Genomic DNA, 16954 nt, shown 5'->3' on the forward strand with positions numbered 1-16954 from the left:
ATTGTACGTGCATGAGGGCGAGGCATGAGCAGCGCAACTGATCATTCAGCTATAGTCTCTTTGGCGGCTAAAGGGTTGTTGCGTATGACTTGTGGTCATAAGTCAAAATTCGTTATTATAAATCTACTCATATATAGAAAAAGAGCTAGGCGGGGTTTGAAGGGTCGGATCTAGCACTCATAGACGAACACTGATACCACTTGAATAGCTGTCGTATAAACGCCTCGTCAACCATCGCCATCACTTCCTCCGGATGGCAAGACAGGGGGGGGGAGGCTTCTCGCGGCGGAGGACGAGCGCGCGGAGGGAGGTAGTCGGGTCAGAAAGACGGGGGGGCGTGTGCGTTGGGTGGGTGTGGTAGGGCGCGAGTTGATTGATCGGAGGCAGATACGCAGGGCGCTGAATGGAGACGAAGAGAAGGGGGGTGGAGGATGTCGAGGAATTGACAAAAGCTCGTTGCTCGACGGGCTTTGCCTCAGGGGGGTGTGTGTGTGTGGTCGCGCGCAATGCGTGGTGGTCGAGGTATCTGCACAAATTTTCGTGCCTCTCGCAACAGAAGGGGCGGGCGCGCTGAATGAGGGTCCCCTCTTCGTCCCGTGGCCGGAGAGTCAAGCCCAGACACCAACAGCTGTTTTCCACGCGTGCCCTGCGCGCGAGCAGGCGGCGGCGGCCGGGGTCAGCCAGGGTGGACCGTGGACGGTAGGTAGGTCGTGGAGGAGGGTGGTCAGGACGCGACAGACCCAGGGGTGTGGCCGTACGATGGGTTGTGGTGGTATCGGTCCGAGTGGATCTCGGAGCTCGAGACTCTTCGACGACAATGCGAGCTTCTGATCCTTCAGCTGGATTTGAAATAGAAGCAAGGTTGGCGGCCAATGGATTTGGTCGGTCGCGTCCAGCTGTAGGGAAAGTTTTCTCACGATCGATGTCCAGTGGTGTTGACACCCACACCACACGATGATGATCTAATGTCTCGCGCGCAGAGAGAGGACAGGAGGAGGATAGAGCCACCCACGTTCACAGGCAGCCGCGCGGAAGGAGAAAAAAAAGAGGCGCGAACCCAGATCGGGCTTGGCCATAGCTCCTTCCCCAGTTGGAGATATTCCATTTCGTTGGGCCTGAGGTACCAGCCTAAGAAGCAAGAAGGTACATGTACACCTACCTTGCCCTTAAGTGAAGGTACTAACCATGGGGGTCCGGGGGGGGCGCGACCGCGGGACCTAAAGGCCAAACCTGGCAGGACGTACCTACTGGCACCTGCCCTAGGTGCCTTTTCAGCGGTGCCTTCCGCTGTAGGGTTGCCGGCCTCAGTTGTCGCTGCCCACTCGCACCCTGCCACTCTCGCCAGAAAAACAGGCAGGAAGGAGCCAGGAGCCAGGGGTCCTTGGGCTTGCCAATGGGGACTTCTGACTAGGTGTTCTGGTCTGGCTTCCCCTGCTCTCGCCTCTCTTCTCTCTTCGACTCGCTTCACAGGTCCAAACGGCCCGCGTTACCCAGCGGGCATGCTACCTCTGCTTTTCAGCATCAGAGGCCTGGTTCAGACTGAACCCGACCAAACCAACCACATGTCCGCTCTGGTCCATCAAGATCTCGCTGGTGAACCCATGCGCATGCCCCCATTCAAGAGCCGAGTGCAGCTTTGGCACTGGGGCTCACTCCCTGGACTCCGAGGCCAGCCCCCAACATCTCGCAACGTCGGTCAAAGCTCCCGCCGCGGCAGATGGTCTCCATCTCCACAGGTTGCTCGTGGCACAAAAGACATCCTTCACTTGCCATGCGGCGCAGGCAATGGTAAGGGAGTGAGGCGGGGGCAAAAGGGTCAGCGCCCGTCCACGGATCTGGTAATGTCGTCGGACCAGGACAAGGCCGTTTCCGCCTGATGCGGTAGGGACGCATAACGTACGCAATGTCATGGACGACGACAACGACGTCGGCGCCCACACGACACGATGGGCAACAACAAAGAAAAGCATCGTCACGAGTCATTTCCAACCCGATATGGAGGCAGAAACCTTACGTAACCCGGGTTCGCGGACGGCCTATTCCAGCGCATCGGCCTTGGCTAGGTCCTCCATCTTGTCATTTTCAATTTGGTCAAATTTCCCCCTTTGAACTGGTCGGCCGAATCGAGCAGCCCCTCGAGGTCGCATCATCTTGATTTGCATGAACTGGGCACCGCTCTATAGACTTTGTGCAGCAGATCATTGAAGCGCTTTGATGCTTTTCGTCGACATCAAATCTCCAAAACGAGCCCTCACAGGAAATAGTTGATCACAACCCGGCAAACAAGCAAAGCCTCCGAATTCCCCGTCCGAGCCACTCGTCTCTTTGTCTTGTCCTGCATTGCTTTGCATGCATCTTCGTCATATCGTGCAGTGCAACCCTGGCCTTCCCGGATGGATGCCTGCTTTCCTGGTTTACTGTACTGTACTGTACTGTACTGTACCGTACCACCGCATCATAGCCTCCAGCCTAACATGCGTACCTTGAACCCTGCGAATCGGCATCATTCATGCACCCTAGCTGTCGTCTGGCGATCAGGCAGCACGAGTCACCCATGAGCGGGCTTTCGGGCCACGGCGAGGGCAGTCGCAAGTTGGCGGTCAATTTTGTACTCGGTACATGACCTTGAACCCCTCTCTGGGAGGAGAGCAGTAGACGTTGGACCCCTGCAAGGAACGACGGGAGCCTTCTCCTGGAACCCTCATCCAGGCTCCGGACGCCATGCCATCTTAGCCTACCTAGGCACCTAGGGTCAAAGAACGCTGCTCTCGCAGTGGCAGCAGTGGCAGTGACAACGGCCGCGGCCCCTTCGCAGTGCGACGCAGCATTCGCTCTTCATTCAAGCCCCATTCGGAAAGAGAACACTTGTCCTCGGCGGTGCTTCCCTGGCCATGTCGCGATTGATCGCAGGGGAGGCTCTCCATCTCAAGCAAGTCTCACTCAGAACAGCGCGGACCACCCGTTCGACATGGACGGGAACGGGAAACACGGTCGCCTGGGGCCTTCTTCCGAGGTTTCAAAACGGCATCCAAGCCGCCGATTTCAATCTGCCTTCCGTCACCGCATATTGCGTCCCGAGCCACACATCGTGAAGCGAACGCAGGGTACGGCACGCTACAGCGCAGCTCGGCCTGGGTCGCAGCGTGGCAGCTCGGCATACGATGGCAACCTCACTACCGATACCGAGAACGAGTCTAGTCAGTCTTTCCCGCTACAGGTCTCGAGGCGACACAAACGTTGGGGGCAGGCCCGTCTCTTCTCATGGGTAGCGAGCGCATGACGAACAGACTCGTACCCTTTGTGTCGAGATGTGATGAAGATTCAAAGCCTGGAATATGCCGATGGTATGTCCAGCCATGCCCCTCAGCGGACCAGAAAGACAACATCCCCGCACGAACTCTCGGGTGTCGCCTTGGGGTGGTTAGCAGGGGTATCCAGGCCCTGGGAGGCTCATCTCCAACAGTCTGTGCAACTTCATGCGCGCCGTCAGCCAGTCTTGGGGTTGGAATGCCAATCGCCGACCAGCACCACCCGTCGAGGAAACAAACTATGCATTACCCTAGAGGTGCTCGCGCAGGAAAAGCACGCATAACACAGTATGATATAACCTGTCGGCCTCGTCATGACCACACCGGGTGGTTGACGGCGGAGCTCCTCAGGCACTCCTCACTGTCTTTCTTACTCTCACATCACCGTCTCACGCACCGGGACCATGACCCGCTATCGCCGGCAGCTCGGAGGAACCTCCAAGAGAACTGCTCAGTTCCATGCTGGCGCTCGAGACTTACCTGCCCTGCCCTGCCGTCATCACCACCTCCGGATCACCCTCCTCGAAACGACGCCTGGGGCGGTCAGCCAAGCTTGAGGCGATTTCGTCGTGCGAGTCGCCCCGGCGATCGATCTACGGGGTGAGGGGGGCAAGAGGGGAGGGACCGCTGACGTCTGGGGGGAAGGCCTTCCCCCCCCCCCCCCCCCTTAAAACCGTCTGTTCCCGTCTCTCCGAGGATTTGCACTGTCCTCTGCCCATGTTCCTTGGGCCATCCATCTCGCTCCAGGCGACAGATTCGCGAGCCGCCCATTTTCAGCTACGCGGCGACAATCCGAGCTAATTACCAGCCTTTTCCAAGCCACAATCCATGGAAAAAGCTGCAGCCCATTGATGGGGCGTCTCTTCCTTGCTGGTCTAGTCACACTGCTCGTCTGGCAATACCACATCGAGCCTGCCCTGTCTGTCCATGGCGGGGAGGGGCGGCCGGTCCATGCTGTCCAGGGAAAGCCTGGTTACCAGGCCGTGCAGTGCAACCTCGTCAGTATTGCCGCACTCCAACTCACCATGATACCACCCCGTACCTGACGATCATTTCCACTTTGGCCCCTTTCTGCAGCCTCTCCTCATGATGATCAGCTCGCTCGTCTGTTTGCTAGCCGGCGCCCCGCCGATGGATGGCACCCAAGATTCAAGCCAACCGAGGAGCCAGTCGAAGCTTTTTTTGGTGCGAGGTGCGAGGAGCCAGCTTCGCACCAGCAAAATGGCCTGCCTGAGTGTTGGCCTTGAATCGTGCTGAGTCGAGCGACGGGCTGCTTCTGGGTTGGCACGGCACGGCTTTTGAGCGTAGCCAGAGTCTCGGGTCCCGGCTGAAGGCAACGTGGCTTTTAGCCTTATGGTCACGTCTGCCCGGAGACCAGTTGAAAGCCAAGGTGAGGTCACACGGGGACCCGGATGGGATCCCTACGTGCCGGTTTGGCAGGTGAGTTTGTTGCCGGGATGCTTCAGCTCAACGACTTGTCTTCTATTCTTGGAGCATTGTGCGGTGTGCTTTTTGACCCCAAACCTATCGAACTTTGTCAAACCCACCCACCGCCTATCCACTCCAGTCGTCAAAGTCCGGGATGTTTTCTTGACGAAAGACCTCCCCAACGCTGCCGAAACCCACATCCGGCGCGTCAAAGGGCCAAGGCTCGCCAGCGCCGCTGGCAAACAGCGCAAACATGGCACCCTCGAAAACCGAGTAACCCTGGCCGTTGGCCATTTGCCTGGTCTCAAATTGCTTCAACCAAGTGGTTTCACTGCTACCGCGTGCGTACCCGAGGTAATAGACCAAGGGGCTGGCGTCGATGTGCAATACGAGATCTGAAGGGATAGATGTTGTGTTGAGAGCCCATTCGGTCGACTGCTAGCTCGTTAGTCTCAAAATTGCATGACCGGCTTTCCCAACTGGGTGGTGACTTGCCACGGGCCTTGTCGATGGGCCTGCGGACTTTGGCAGCATATCCGTGTAAACACAAAGCCCTGTTGCGTTCCAGCAACCACGAACTCCAATGTCCTGGTGCGACACATCACTCAGATATGCCGAGATACCCACCTGCTGTCGTGGTCCGAGAACGCCCGCAGTAGGCAGCAGTGTCGCCGAAAACGTCATGTTCAAGGACGTTTGCTTGTGGAAGATTGCTGCGGGGACATCCCGGTCGCTGAGGGTGAAGACGTTTGGGTTGAGAACGAGGCCGCCCGTCATCTTTCCAGAAGTGCTGTTGCCCGCGTCGCCGAGGAGACGATAGTTCTCTGCATATGGTGTTCGGACCTGGTACCAGCTGAGGTCGAGCTTTGCGCCCTCAAAGTTGTCGACCCAAGGCTTCCGAACAACGTCCCCCTCGGTGAACTGGCTTGGCACAAGGTACCGCCCGCCGTTCATGGTAGGCCATCCATCGGCCCATGTTACATTGACAAGAAAGGCCTCACGCCCTAGCGGCGAGGCACCTTTGACGTTGCGCCTCGCGAGGAGGGAAGCAAACCACGCACCACCGGGCGTCTCAGTAAAGGTCGCATGTCCCGTGGACTGAATAGTCAATGCCTGGTCTGCTCCGTTGTAGATCAGGGGGTTATTTGGCGCTGCCTCCCACGGCCCCTCTGGACTTTTCGACCTGCCGATGGTCGCCCGGTGTCCGGTACTTGTCCCACCTTCGGCGAGCAGTAAGTAGTACCACCCCTCGCGCTTGAACATTTTGGGGCCTTCTGGCCGCGATTTTGCATCATGCGGCAACGTGCCATTCCATGTGTTGAAGTATGGGCCGGTACACTTGCCGGATCGAAGGTCAACCTCACACTGGGTGATGCCCCATACGCGGTCGTAGTTGTTATTCGGGCCCATGAGGAGCAGGTACGTTTTTCCAGAGTCGGGGTCACGAAACAGCTCCGGGTCAATGCCGTACGGTTCCGCCCAAACGAGGTCCGTCCACGTCTCGAGATCCTCAGAGGACGTCCACCAGATACGCGGCCAGGTGCGGTTATCGGGATCATCGCCCCAGCGCGTCATCGAGGTGATGTAGAAGCGGCCATCGATGTGCGAAAACCCAGGCGCCCAGACACCTGTCGAGACCGAATCCTCAGCATAGAAACTCTCCTCAGGGGAATCGGGGCCTACCGTTGCCGGAAGAGATGCCGTTGAGCTGGAGCTGCTGGGGTTTCTGGAGGGCATGCGAGACGAGCTCCCAGTTGGCGAGGTCTCGGGAGCGATAGATGGGCACGCCGGGAAAGTACGTGAAGGACGAGACGGCGATGTAGTACGTGTCGTCCACCCGGAGGATGGCCGGGTCTGGGTTCCATCTGGCAAGCGGCCTGGTTAATCGGCTGCATTCGACAAGACACTGGGGCTCTTGTCGTCCTACCCTGGGAGTATGGGATTCTTGATGGCCGAGACGATTGTCCCCGCCAGCAGGACGGCTTTTGCAAATATGGGCTTCATCACATTGACGTGGCGCGAATATCACAGACGGTGCAAAAAGGCGCCTTTCACAGGATGAGGTCTCATTTTAAAGCATGTCATGATCCGGAAGGATGGCGCTCGCCCGACATTGTAATTCTCCGGCGACGACAGTTCTGATCGTCTCTCTCCGGTGTTGTGCATGGAAGCGGTCTTCTTTCCCAGACGGGTGATGCGGAGAGGGCGGGCACGGAAAGAATTGGCTGCGGATAAAAAGACGTCTGCCGATCATGGGCGTGGATCAAGAGAATCCTGCCCAGAACAAGTTGCAACCCAATGTCGGTTGCAGGCTCCGATTCATAGGTGGGATCGCATTCAACCGATGAACATGTGCATATAGGAATCCGATCATCGCCCGTGTAGAGTGACATTCCTGTTCGAGTCTGCGGGGGGAGGATCAGGAGGCGATCAACCGAGGCTATATCCAATGCTAACGTGCATGAAGGTGAATGAGCAATTCAACACGGCTGTTCGCCCAGCTTCAGAGGCCCCGTCGCTTTTCTGACATTTCAAACCGTGGATTAAGATACTACAAATGATTTAAGGGTCTCGATATGCTGGAATGGCGGTTGCGCGAGGTTTGCTTCCCCCTGTGGCAACCGCATGACCTTTGTCATAGCTACCAGATGCCTGGCGGCTTGTCATGACTCTCAAAATGAGGTCTCCGGCCGTCCATCAAAATCAACAAGTAGAAGGCCCAGTCGTGTAGATAGGAGAACGATACAGCCGGACGCTAGGATCCTGTGGTTTTCGTCAGACCCTGGTGTTTGGAGGGCCGACCGACAGTGCTCAATCATGACAAGGGGTTGTCACATTATCGAGAATCTGTAGTGCATGCGAGCGGTCCTGATACTTTCGCTGCACACCATGATCATATTCGAAACTTTGAAGCTTCGTAACATGCCGAGAAGAAGTCGAATGCAAGGTCATGCTGGGCAGGCAATTATCGAGTAATTTTGGCCTAGGACACTATTGGCAGTAAACAACTTTCGGCAAGTAACGCATGCCTCCTTGACCTGTAGACGAGGCCAAAAGCTTATCGACGCGACATCATGTTAAGCTTTCTGTTTGATATCAGGTTCCGAGGTGAGATGACCGCTAGAAGAACGGAGCTCGAAGTGACGATTTCAGAAGCACTGTCGATACCTTGGACATTCTCTCAAGGCTTGGCGCAGATGTTTAACATGAGGTGTTGACTGAGGCTGTCTCTTTTGTCAGCTGTATGGGTTTAGTATCTCGTCTCATGCTCCCATCTCTTTGAAGGAAGTGACGATGTCAGTTTCTCAGGTACGGTGCTGGCTGAAGCGCAGATGGTTGGCAAAGGATTACTAAGCAAGCTGCCGACAGGCGCTGTCAGTGGCCTCACCAGTCAACATCCACCAACGGGAGAGACGTCATTGGGCCGCGGCAGCTCCAGGGAGCTCTCGGTCAGTATCGAAGTCATCATCGTCCGCCATCGCGCCACCGACTTGTCCACGCACGCGGAGCGTTCCTTGTGACTTCGAGGCACCCCATTTGCATAAAACTTCATCACGGCCGACACTGTCAAGCTGGCGGGCATTTTCTGGAAGACGGAGCCGGCTCGTACTGCTGGCGTGCGCCCTTCATCACCACAGCTCCATGACACCATGACACAACCACAGCCGCGTCCCCGTTTGACGCCGCAGTTCTGCTTCTCCTCGGGCACACTCCGCGGTACGTCTCCCATTGCCGGCGACTTTCTGGATCGATTTTCTTGTGTCTCTCTACGAGCCCTCGGCACCATGCTGACAGTCGGCCAGACTTTCTCAGGCTGTCGCGCGCCGGCATCGACGACTCGATCGGCCAGAACCTCAACGCCCTCGTGACGCCCTCCCGCGCAGGGTTCGACCCTGCGTCCACGTCACAACGGACACCGAGATCGTTCGCCCGACAGATCGACCCACACGCATGCCAACGGTTCAAGGAGCAGGTCCTCTTCCCGTCGTGGCAGGCGAGGGCTGAGGTGCTACACTACTGCGGCGTCGTTGCGACGTCACCCGATCCCGACGATCCCGAGGCCATGCTCCGACAGGTCGAGGCTGCGAAGAACCAGGAGCGTGTCGTTGACGAGCGCTTGGACCCCTACTCCGGACGCTTCTTCCCGCGGGAGCCCCGGACGGAGAAGCTGGCGCTCCTCATCCGGCAGGAAAAGGGCGTCGAGAACATTGTCCGCACGAGGAGCTGGGAGATGGTCAAGCAGCGGTGCGGGGAGTCTGCCGACACGTGGGAGGAGGCCTTTACTACGTGGAAAACGAGGCTGCCCAGTGAGAGCACAGAGGGCCATCTGCGGTGACGATGTAGGGAGAAGAAACAAGCCGTCTCGCATGTACACCACCGTATCTAGCACGCTGTAAAGATAGATCATCTCAGCCATCATTCGAGCCTGCTCTTTCGTGGACTCCATCACCCGCATGCTGCTCTTTTGCGTGACCAGCCTTGTGTTGTGCCAGTCATCAGCCGCCACCCCGCCCTTGACATGGGCAGCAGCAGCGGCAAACTGGCGCCAAGCGCCCGCCGCAGAGCGGGACCCGCCCACGAGGCCAAGGGCCCAGAGCCAGTTTGTGCCATACCCGAACCCTCGAGTGTGTCAGTCTTTGGTCTGACGACTTGCTTCTGCCAGCATCCAACCCCTTCATACAGCTAGCTGCACCGGTTTGTCGCAAGAAGCAGACCATACCGCCCCACGCCCCAACACAGCATAGCAACAAAGCAGAAGCTACTCAGAGTGTTCCTACAGCTGCCACAGCCTCCGTAGCCTTGCTACTACCTTCTGCCCAGGTGTCCCGTGCCGCCTTGTTGCGCCAGTAAGGTACGCAGACTTTGAGCCCGCGGCCCTCAGTCCTCGCGTGCTCACCAGCTGACGTGCCCCAGGTTGTTTTCTATCCTGCTGCATTGATCCAGACAGACGCAGACGGACGAGCGATCGACCGACCACCTTCACAATGCCTCAGCCGCTGCCGTCAAAGGAGGCGTCCCTCTTCCGGACCCTCGTGCGCAACTACGACGACAAGCAGTACAAGCGTGGAATTAAGAATGCCGACATTATCCTCAAGAAGCACCCCAAGCATGGCGACACGCAGGCCATGAAGGCCCTCATCCTCAACTCCCAGGGCAAGACGGACGAGGCCTTTGCGCTCGGCAAGGTCGCCCTCATGGCCGACATGAAGTCTCACATTTGCTGGCACGTCTACGGCCTGCTGTGGAGGGCCGTCCGCAAGTACGACGAGGCCATCAAGGCGTACAAGCAGGCTCTCGCCATCGACCCCGACTCGGCCCAGATCCTGCGCGACCTCGCCCTGCTGCAGATGCAGACACGCGACTACCCGGGCTACGTCCAGAGCCGCATCACCATGCTGCAGGCCAAGTCCCAGCTGATCCAGAACTGGACCGCGCTGGCCGTGGCCCACCACCTCAACGGCGACCTGCCCGCCGCCGAAAAGGTCATCAACATGTACGAGAGCACCCTCAAGACGACGCCGTCGAGCCGCGACATTGAGCACTCCGAGGTCGTCATGTACAAGAACAGGCTCATCGCCGAGCAGGGCGAGTACGAGCGCGCCCTCGAGCACCTTCAGACGGCCGCCAAGTCGAGCCTCGACAGGCTCGCCGTCATGGAGAAGCGAGCCGAGTACCTCGCGAGGCTCGACAAGAGGGACGACGCCGCCGACGCCTACCGGGCCCTCATCAACCGCAACCCCGACCACACCGAGTACTACGCCAAGCTGGAGGAGGCCCTGGCTCTCGACTCGACCGAGGCGAGGAAGCAGATCTACGACGACTTTGCCGCCAAGCACCCGCGCTCCGACGCGCCCCGCCGCCTGCCGCTCAACTTTCTGACCGGCGACGACTTCAAGACGGCCGCCAAGGCGTACCTGACGTCGGCACTCAACAAGGGCGTGCCGTCGACCTTTGCCAACCTGAAGCACCTCTACTCGGACGCGTCCAAGAAGGAGACGCTCGCCGCCCTCGTGCACGACTACATCAAGTCGGACGCCGACAGGCCCGCCAACGGCGACGCCACCAAGGGCGAGGCCGCCGCCCTGTACTACCTGGCGCAGCACTACAACTACCACCTCAGCCGCGACCTGGCCAAGGCCATGGAGTACGTCGACCTGGCGATCGAGAAGGTCCCCAAGAGCCTCGAATTCCACATGACCAAGGCGAGGATATGGAAGCACAAGGGCAACCTGGAAAAGGCGTCCGAGTGGATGAACCACGCGCGGTCCCTCGACACGCGCGACCGGTACATCTGCACCAAGGCCGCCAAGTACCAGCTGCGGAACAACAAGAACGACGAGGCCATCAAGACCATGGGCCTCTTCACGCGGGCCGAGACGGTCGGCGGCCCCTTTATGGACCTCATCGACATGCAGGCCGTGTGGTACATCACCGAGGACGGCGAGGCGTTTGCTCGCTCGGGCGACGAGGGCAGCGCGCTGAGACGGTTCGAGCTCGTGCAGACCATCTTCGACACGTGGGTCGAGGACCAGTTTGACTTCCACGCCTTTTCCCTGCGCAAGGGGTTCATCCGTGCCTACGTCGACATGCTGAGCTGGGAGGACCGCATCCGCGAGCACCCCTTTTACTCGCGCGCCGCGCTGGACGCCGTCGCCATCTACCTCAAGCGACACGACCGCGCCGCCGCCGCCGCGGCCAACGGGGATGTCAACGGCGCCGATGCCGCGGAGCGTAAAAAGGCCGCCAAGAAGGCCATCAAGGAGAAGCAGAAGCAGGAGCGCGAGGCGGCCGAGCGCGCGGCCAAGAAGGACCCCAACAAGGGCAGCAGCGCCAAGGAGGGCGCGACCAGGGAGCTCGAGGACCCCTCGGGCCTCAAGCTGCTCGACGCCGAGCCCCTGGCTGCCGCCATGAAATACGTCGCCCACCTGTTGCAGTTCAGCCCCAAGAGCATCGACGCGCAGCTGGCCGGCTTTGACGTGTACCTTCGTCGGAGTACGTACCCGTCCCCATCTTTTCTCTTCAGTCTTATCCCCGTCAGGTAACACGCAGCATGATGCTAACAGACCCGCAGAGAAGTACGTGCTCGCGCTGCGCAGTCTCAACGCCGCCCTGTCGCTCGACGCGTCGCACCCCAAGGTGCACGAGCGCCTCGTCGAGTTCAAGCACACGATCGACCCCGTCATCGACTCGCTGTCGCCCAAGGTCAAGGAGGTCATGGCGTCCGAGTTCAAGTCGCCGGCGTCGGACGTGTCGCAGTACAACGACGAGTTCCTCCGCAGCAATAAGTCGAGCCCCGCCCACGTCATCGCGGCCATCAAGTCGCGCAGGGTGCTGGGCGCCGAACCGGCCGCGGTCGAAAAGGACCTCGCGGCGACGGTCGACCTCGAGGGCCTGACGTTTGAGCAGGCCGGCGAGGTGCTCGAGCAGCTGCGGTTCTGGCGGAGCGGCGAGGCCGACAAGTTCCGGGCGGGCGCGCAGAGCCGATGGCCCGAGGTGACGCTGTTCGCTTAGAAAGTCCCGAGGCAGAGGTCGTGTCTTTTGGCTGTCGTCAGAGAGGCGCTCGGCACGGGGTGGGGGGGCTACGGCTGCTGGCGTGCTGCCCACGACGCGGCGCGGCAGGACGGCCGGCTTCGGAAAACAACGTGCGAAACGTATTCATGATGGCATCTCCCGCGCGCGGGCTGCGTGCTCGGCTGCGGAAGCAGCCACGGCGAGTGTGACTTGAGAGGGGGGGCGGGGCTGGGGTATACTGGCATGGACTGGACAAGGAGGAAAAGAAAAAGCGAGGTGACGGTCTAGAGGGTGCTTTAGATGGAACATAGATCAAGAGCACTCGTTCAATTTCATTTGTCTTGCTCATTCGTCTCAATGTGATTCGTTGCTGTCTGCTCGATCCTATTTTGCCTTGCTCGATTTTGTCGAGCGTCGCTTCTGCCGTCACGTCCGCACGTCCGCACTTCCGCACTTCCGCAGCACCCCGCCGCCAGTCATCACGCAAAGCCGTTGGTCACGTCCACAAAAGCCGACCACTGCCTCCAGGCGGCGCCGCTCTTGACGGCCCAGCGCGCGCGCCGGACGCCCTCCTTCCAGCGCTCGCCGCCGGGCCCCCGCTCGGTGATGACGTTTCCGTCGTCGCCGGGCCCCATGCTGCTCGAGTCGGCCTCGCAGATGCCCGAGACGACAAAGAGGGCGGCCGTGTTGAGGAGGACAAACTCCATAATGGGGTCGTCGTCGGCGACCTCGCCGCTGAGGATGCGGCGCAAGATCTCGGCGTTTTCCGCCGGCTCCTTGCCGGGCGACACCTCGTCGAGCTGGTGCGTCGGCAGGCCAAAGTCGGCGGGCTCGACGGTGAAGTGGTCGGTGCGGACGACGCCGTCGGGCCCCTCGCGCAGGCGCCAGATGAGGGTGGGGCCGGCGCACGAGACCTCGTCGAGCTCCTCGTCGCCACAGATGATCATGGCCTTGCGGGAGCCGGCGATGGTAAGGGCCTCGGCAAAGACGGGGCCGAGCTCCTTGCGGGCGACGCCGATGACGCGGGCCTCGAGGGCGTCCTCGACCGGGTTGGCGAGAGGCCCGAGGAGGTTGAAGATGGTGCGCCAGGGGAGCTCCTTGCGGATGGGCGCGACGAAGCGCATGCCCGGGTGAAAGACGGGCGCGAAGAGAAAGGCGTAGTTGGTGGCGGCGTAGACCTTTTCGAGCGTTGCCGGGCTGACGTCTGTGATGACGGGCGCGCGCGGCTGCATGTGGGCGACGAGGTCGGCCGAGCCCGACTTGGACGTCGACGCCTTGTTGCCGTGCTTGCTGACGGCGAGGAGGGCGCTCGCGAGGATGCTCGCCGTCGTCGAAATGTTGAATGTGTTGTAGGCGTCGCCACCCGTGCCGACAATGTCGCAGAGACCGCCGCCGTAGCCACCCTCGGCGAGCCCCTTGGCCTTGACGACGCGGTCGAGTGACGGCAGGTCGACGGTGGCGGCGGCCTGGCGCATGACGTAGGCCGACTTGGCCATGACATCGGCGCGACGGTCGAGGTTGGTAAAGTGCAGCGAGATGAGCAGCGACGCCGCCTGGGCCTGGGACACGCGGGCCGTGAAGAAGTGGGAGATGGCCTCGGCGATCTCGTCGGCCGTCACCTGAGGGCCATTCAGAGGCACAGGCCAGAGCCTCTTGAGCAACGGCTTGATGTCGACAGGCGGGAGAGCCGCCGGGGGGTGGTCCCCGGATTTCGGCAGAGACATGGTCTTTTTGTCTGGTGAGGCAATTGGGGATCGTTGGCGTAACGAGGCAATTGACCTTCCTTGATGGACCTTGATGGATCTAGGATAACAAGTCAACCAGAGGCTCCGAGCTGTGAAACAAAGAGATGGCTCACCTGGGCTCCGAGATGGTCAACAATGAATTGAAGAGTTGAGTCAACCTCTGAGGTCGACCAATCTCGAGCTATCTGCCGACTGCCGTGTCATAGTCGTGGAGAGGGCCCAATTTGGCAACTGCGACCCTCGTTGTGGCCCAAAAGAGCGACGGAGCGGCCCCGCGTCGGCTGTGGCTCAGTCCTTCGCCACAGCTGCAACCTCACTGCCACAGCTGCAGCCTCACTGCCACAGCGGCAGACTCACCGGCCAAAAACATACTGTAGCCTTCTAAGCTGCAGCCTGAGTTTACAGTACTCATCTCCCTTTTTCTTGATGTGGATGAACGTAACTTACGTTCATTCAGCGGTGGCCTCGCCGTAGCCTCTGGTTGTCATGTCGCTGGCCTCACTAGCCAAAATATAATGTGGCCTTGCTGATGCCTGCTGCGAACATACAGGGCACACCTTGCATACATCAACGCCCGTAGTATGATTTCGCTGAATTAAATTACAAAGAAATTGAAGAGGCGCTGCTCTATCTGGGTATCATTCCACTCGTCATCTTCGCTTCACCCCCTACACCCCAATCGCCTCGTACCGCCCCGTCTTTGAATACGTCTTGCCGAGCCCCGGATGGATCTCGGCCTGGAAAGGGGCAAACGGAAACTTCTCGCCGTCAATGCTGATGTAGCCGTCCTTCTGGTCGCGCGGCGTGAACCGGTACGCCGTCACCTTGCGGTAGCTGACATCGGCATTGGCGAAAAAGCCCGTGCTGTCGTCGCCCACGGCCGTCAGTATGCCAATCTGCTTGAGGATGGATATGTCGCTGTCAATCGTGACGAGGTCGAGCAGTCCGTCGTTGGGCAGCGACGCTGGGAAAAAGTTGGACTCGGGCGCCACGAGCGGCATCTGTGACTGTTAGCCTTGACACACAGCCTTGACACACAGCCCACCAGCGAGCAGGGACACGTACGTTGCCGGCATAAAAGTTGCCCATGTTGTCGTACTTGACCGACACCCAGCCGTCCTCGGGCAGCGCGTCGTTGATCGTGCCGTACTTGAGCGGAGGCAGGCCGGCGCCGTCTGCCTTGGTCATCGTCACCGGCGCGGCATTGAGCTTCTCCCGGTAATGCGTTCGAATGGTCTCCTTGCCGTCCAGCTCGATCTTGACGGCAACATCACAGGGATACGCCTTTTTCTTGAAAATCCTCTGCGCCACGCCGACAGTGAATCGGTGGTTGCCCATCCATCGCATGTGCTCCGTGCCGAGGTCGGCCTCGGCGATGATGCCCACGACCTGGCTGAGGAAGCTGAGCTTGCGGTCCTCGCCCGTCGTGATGCTCGTCAGATCTATGACCGTATCCACGCCCTTGATGAGGGCCAGGGCCGCCTCGCCGGCTTGGTACGTCCCAAACGTGCTGCACGACAGGGCGTTGCCCGAGCCGCAGGGGATCTGGCACACGGCAATCTTCTCGAGCGCGTGACGCGAGTCGGCGCGGACACCGAGCCCGTTGATGATCTCGTGGGGGAGCCCATCCCCAGAACACGCAACAATGGTGTCGAACTGGGCAATGTCGAGGTCGCGAGCAATGGCAATGGCCTCGCCGGACCGCACAGTCTTTTGCATGTCAATCGTCATGCGGGCCGCCTTGAACAGAGGCTCGACATCGTGGTGCCACTTGTTGATGGCGCCTCCGGGGCCTGCGTGGGGGTTGACGAGCACCTTGGCCCTCTTCTGGCGCTTGGCCTGGCCGTAGGCTCTGGAGAGCAGTGCCTCGACCAGCCGATCGACAGCTTCGGCGCTGTTGGCCGAGATGTCCACCGTGGCCGTCACAGGGCGGAACTTGTGTTTGGACGTCGGCTGGGCGTGGGTGATGTGGAGGTTGGTGCCATCGCGCTCGGCCCAGAGAACATTGTAGAGAGCAATCGTGGTATCGGGTGAGCCTGCGAAAGCTCGAGGTCAGCAGCTGCAAGGTGACGAGACCCAACGACGGCACCAGAGGGTGACGACGAAGAACGACGACGACGATTGTAGTAATGACGACGGTACGTACCAGCGGTCCCGAGCGAAAGGCCGCAGATGCCACTACCTTCTTCGTATGCCTCCTGAGCAGTGTGCTCCAGGACGACGTGTTTCTGTTGCAGCGTCAAGACGTGGTTGCCGTTGATCGTGATTATCTTTTCGCCGTCTCCATTGGCGTGTCCATTGGTGCCGCCGCCGTGTCCGTTGATGCCATTTGTGTCTGCCGAGCCAGCACTCGACAGTGGCTTAGGGGCGGCCGCGTGTCCGGGAGCTGCCATGGTGTTGATACAGCAAATATGGGATAACGAGAGTGGATAGCCAGTGACGGGGGTATGGTCGACGGAGCAAGCAAAAAAGGGGACTCAGACGCCGGCACGGTAGATGCTGTGCGTTCCCAACAATCCAACAATCGGAAGCAAGAAGAGGGGAAAGGAGAACTCCAGCAGACATTAGACACAGTCAGACGGGAAGTTTCCCAAAATGGCGGGCGCGGTCATTCTGCCGCGCGTGTCACATTCTGGACGACTACAGGTCTGTAGGGCGGTAGCGATGGGATGGGTCCGCGGCCTGTGCGGATTCCCGCGGCGCGCCGTTGCTGCTGTTGGGGGGGCTGCACGGCTCCGCCGGAGATGAGCGTGCGGTGCAGTAGGGGGAACTTTGTCAGCGGCTGTTGGGGGGTGCTCAGCGAGGTACCTCTTACCACTGAGTATGCAGCCACAACAAGCCTCACAGGATCACAGTCATGTCGACACCTGCGACGAGATTCGCCAAGGACGAAGCTCAATCCCATCAGCTTATGCATCCTTTGACTTTGCATATTAAAGTTGATCGAGAAAGAGAAAAAAG

At 59.7% G+C, this 16954-nt stretch overlaps 5 protein-coding genes across 5 annotated transcripts; 2 read left to right on the forward strand and 3 right to left on the reverse strand.

The window, feature by feature from the left end:
• Nucleotides 1-4862: 4862 nt before the first annotated feature.
• On the reverse strand, nucleotides 4863-6473 carry VDAG_07817 (beta-xylosidase; the record flags this gene model as incomplete). Its single annotated transcript, XM_009652583.1, has 2 exons — nucleotides 4863-5131; nucleotides 5204-6473. The coding sequence occupies 2 exons, from the start codon at nucleotides 6471-6473 to the stop codon at nucleotides 4863-4865; spliced, it is 1539 nt and encodes a 512-aa protein (XP_009650878.1).
• A 1913-nt stretch (nucleotides 6474-8386) lies between these two features.
• Nucleotides 8387-9165, forward strand: VDAG_07818 (uncharacterized protein; the record flags this gene model as incomplete). Its single annotated transcript, XM_009652584.1, has 2 exons — nucleotides 8387-8453; nucleotides 8540-9165. The coding sequence occupies 2 exons, from the start codon at nucleotides 8387-8389 to the stop codon at nucleotides 9070-9072; spliced, it is 600 nt and encodes a 199-aa protein (XP_009650879.1). The 3' UTR covers nucleotides 9073-9165.
• Nucleotides 9166-9721: 556 nt separating this feature from the next.
• Nucleotides 9722-12248, forward strand: VDAG_07819 (N-terminal acetyltransferase A complex subunit nat1; the record flags this gene model as incomplete). Its single annotated transcript, XM_009652585.1, has 2 exons — nucleotides 9722-11729; nucleotides 11809-12248. 2 exons carry the CDS (start codon nucleotides 9722-9724, stop codon nucleotides 12246-12248), a joined length of 2448 nt encoding a protein of 815 aa, XP_009650880.1.
• A 479-nt stretch (nucleotides 12249-12727) lies between these two features.
• On the reverse strand, nucleotides 12728-13972 carry VDAG_07820 (anthranilate phosphoribosyltransferase; the record flags this gene model as incomplete). The annotated part of the gene is made up of 1 exon (XM_009652586.1): nucleotides 12728-13972. One exon carries the CDS (start codon nucleotides 13970-13972, stop codon nucleotides 12728-12730), a length of 1245 nt encoding a protein of 414 aa, XP_009650881.1.
• Nucleotides 13973-14661: 689 nt separating this feature from the next.
• On the reverse strand, nucleotides 14662-16386 carry VDAG_07821 (sphingoid long chain base kinase; the record flags this gene model as incomplete). Its single annotated transcript, XM_009652587.1, has 3 exons — nucleotides 14662-14994; nucleotides 15059-16029; nucleotides 16140-16386. The coding sequence occupies 3 exons, from the start codon at nucleotides 16384-16386 to the stop codon at nucleotides 14662-14664; spliced, it is 1551 nt and encodes a 516-aa protein (XP_009650882.1).
• Between the last annotated feature and the right edge of the window lie 568 nt (nucleotides 16387-16954).

This window comes from Verticillium dahliae, genomic scaffold, assembly GCF_000150675.1.
Source record: "Verticillium dahliae VdLs.17 supercont1.18 genomic scaffold, whole genome shotgun sequence".
Taxonomy (NCBI): Eukaryota; Fungi; Ascomycota; class Sordariomycetes; order Glomerellales; family Plectosphaerellaceae; genus Verticillium; species Verticillium dahliae.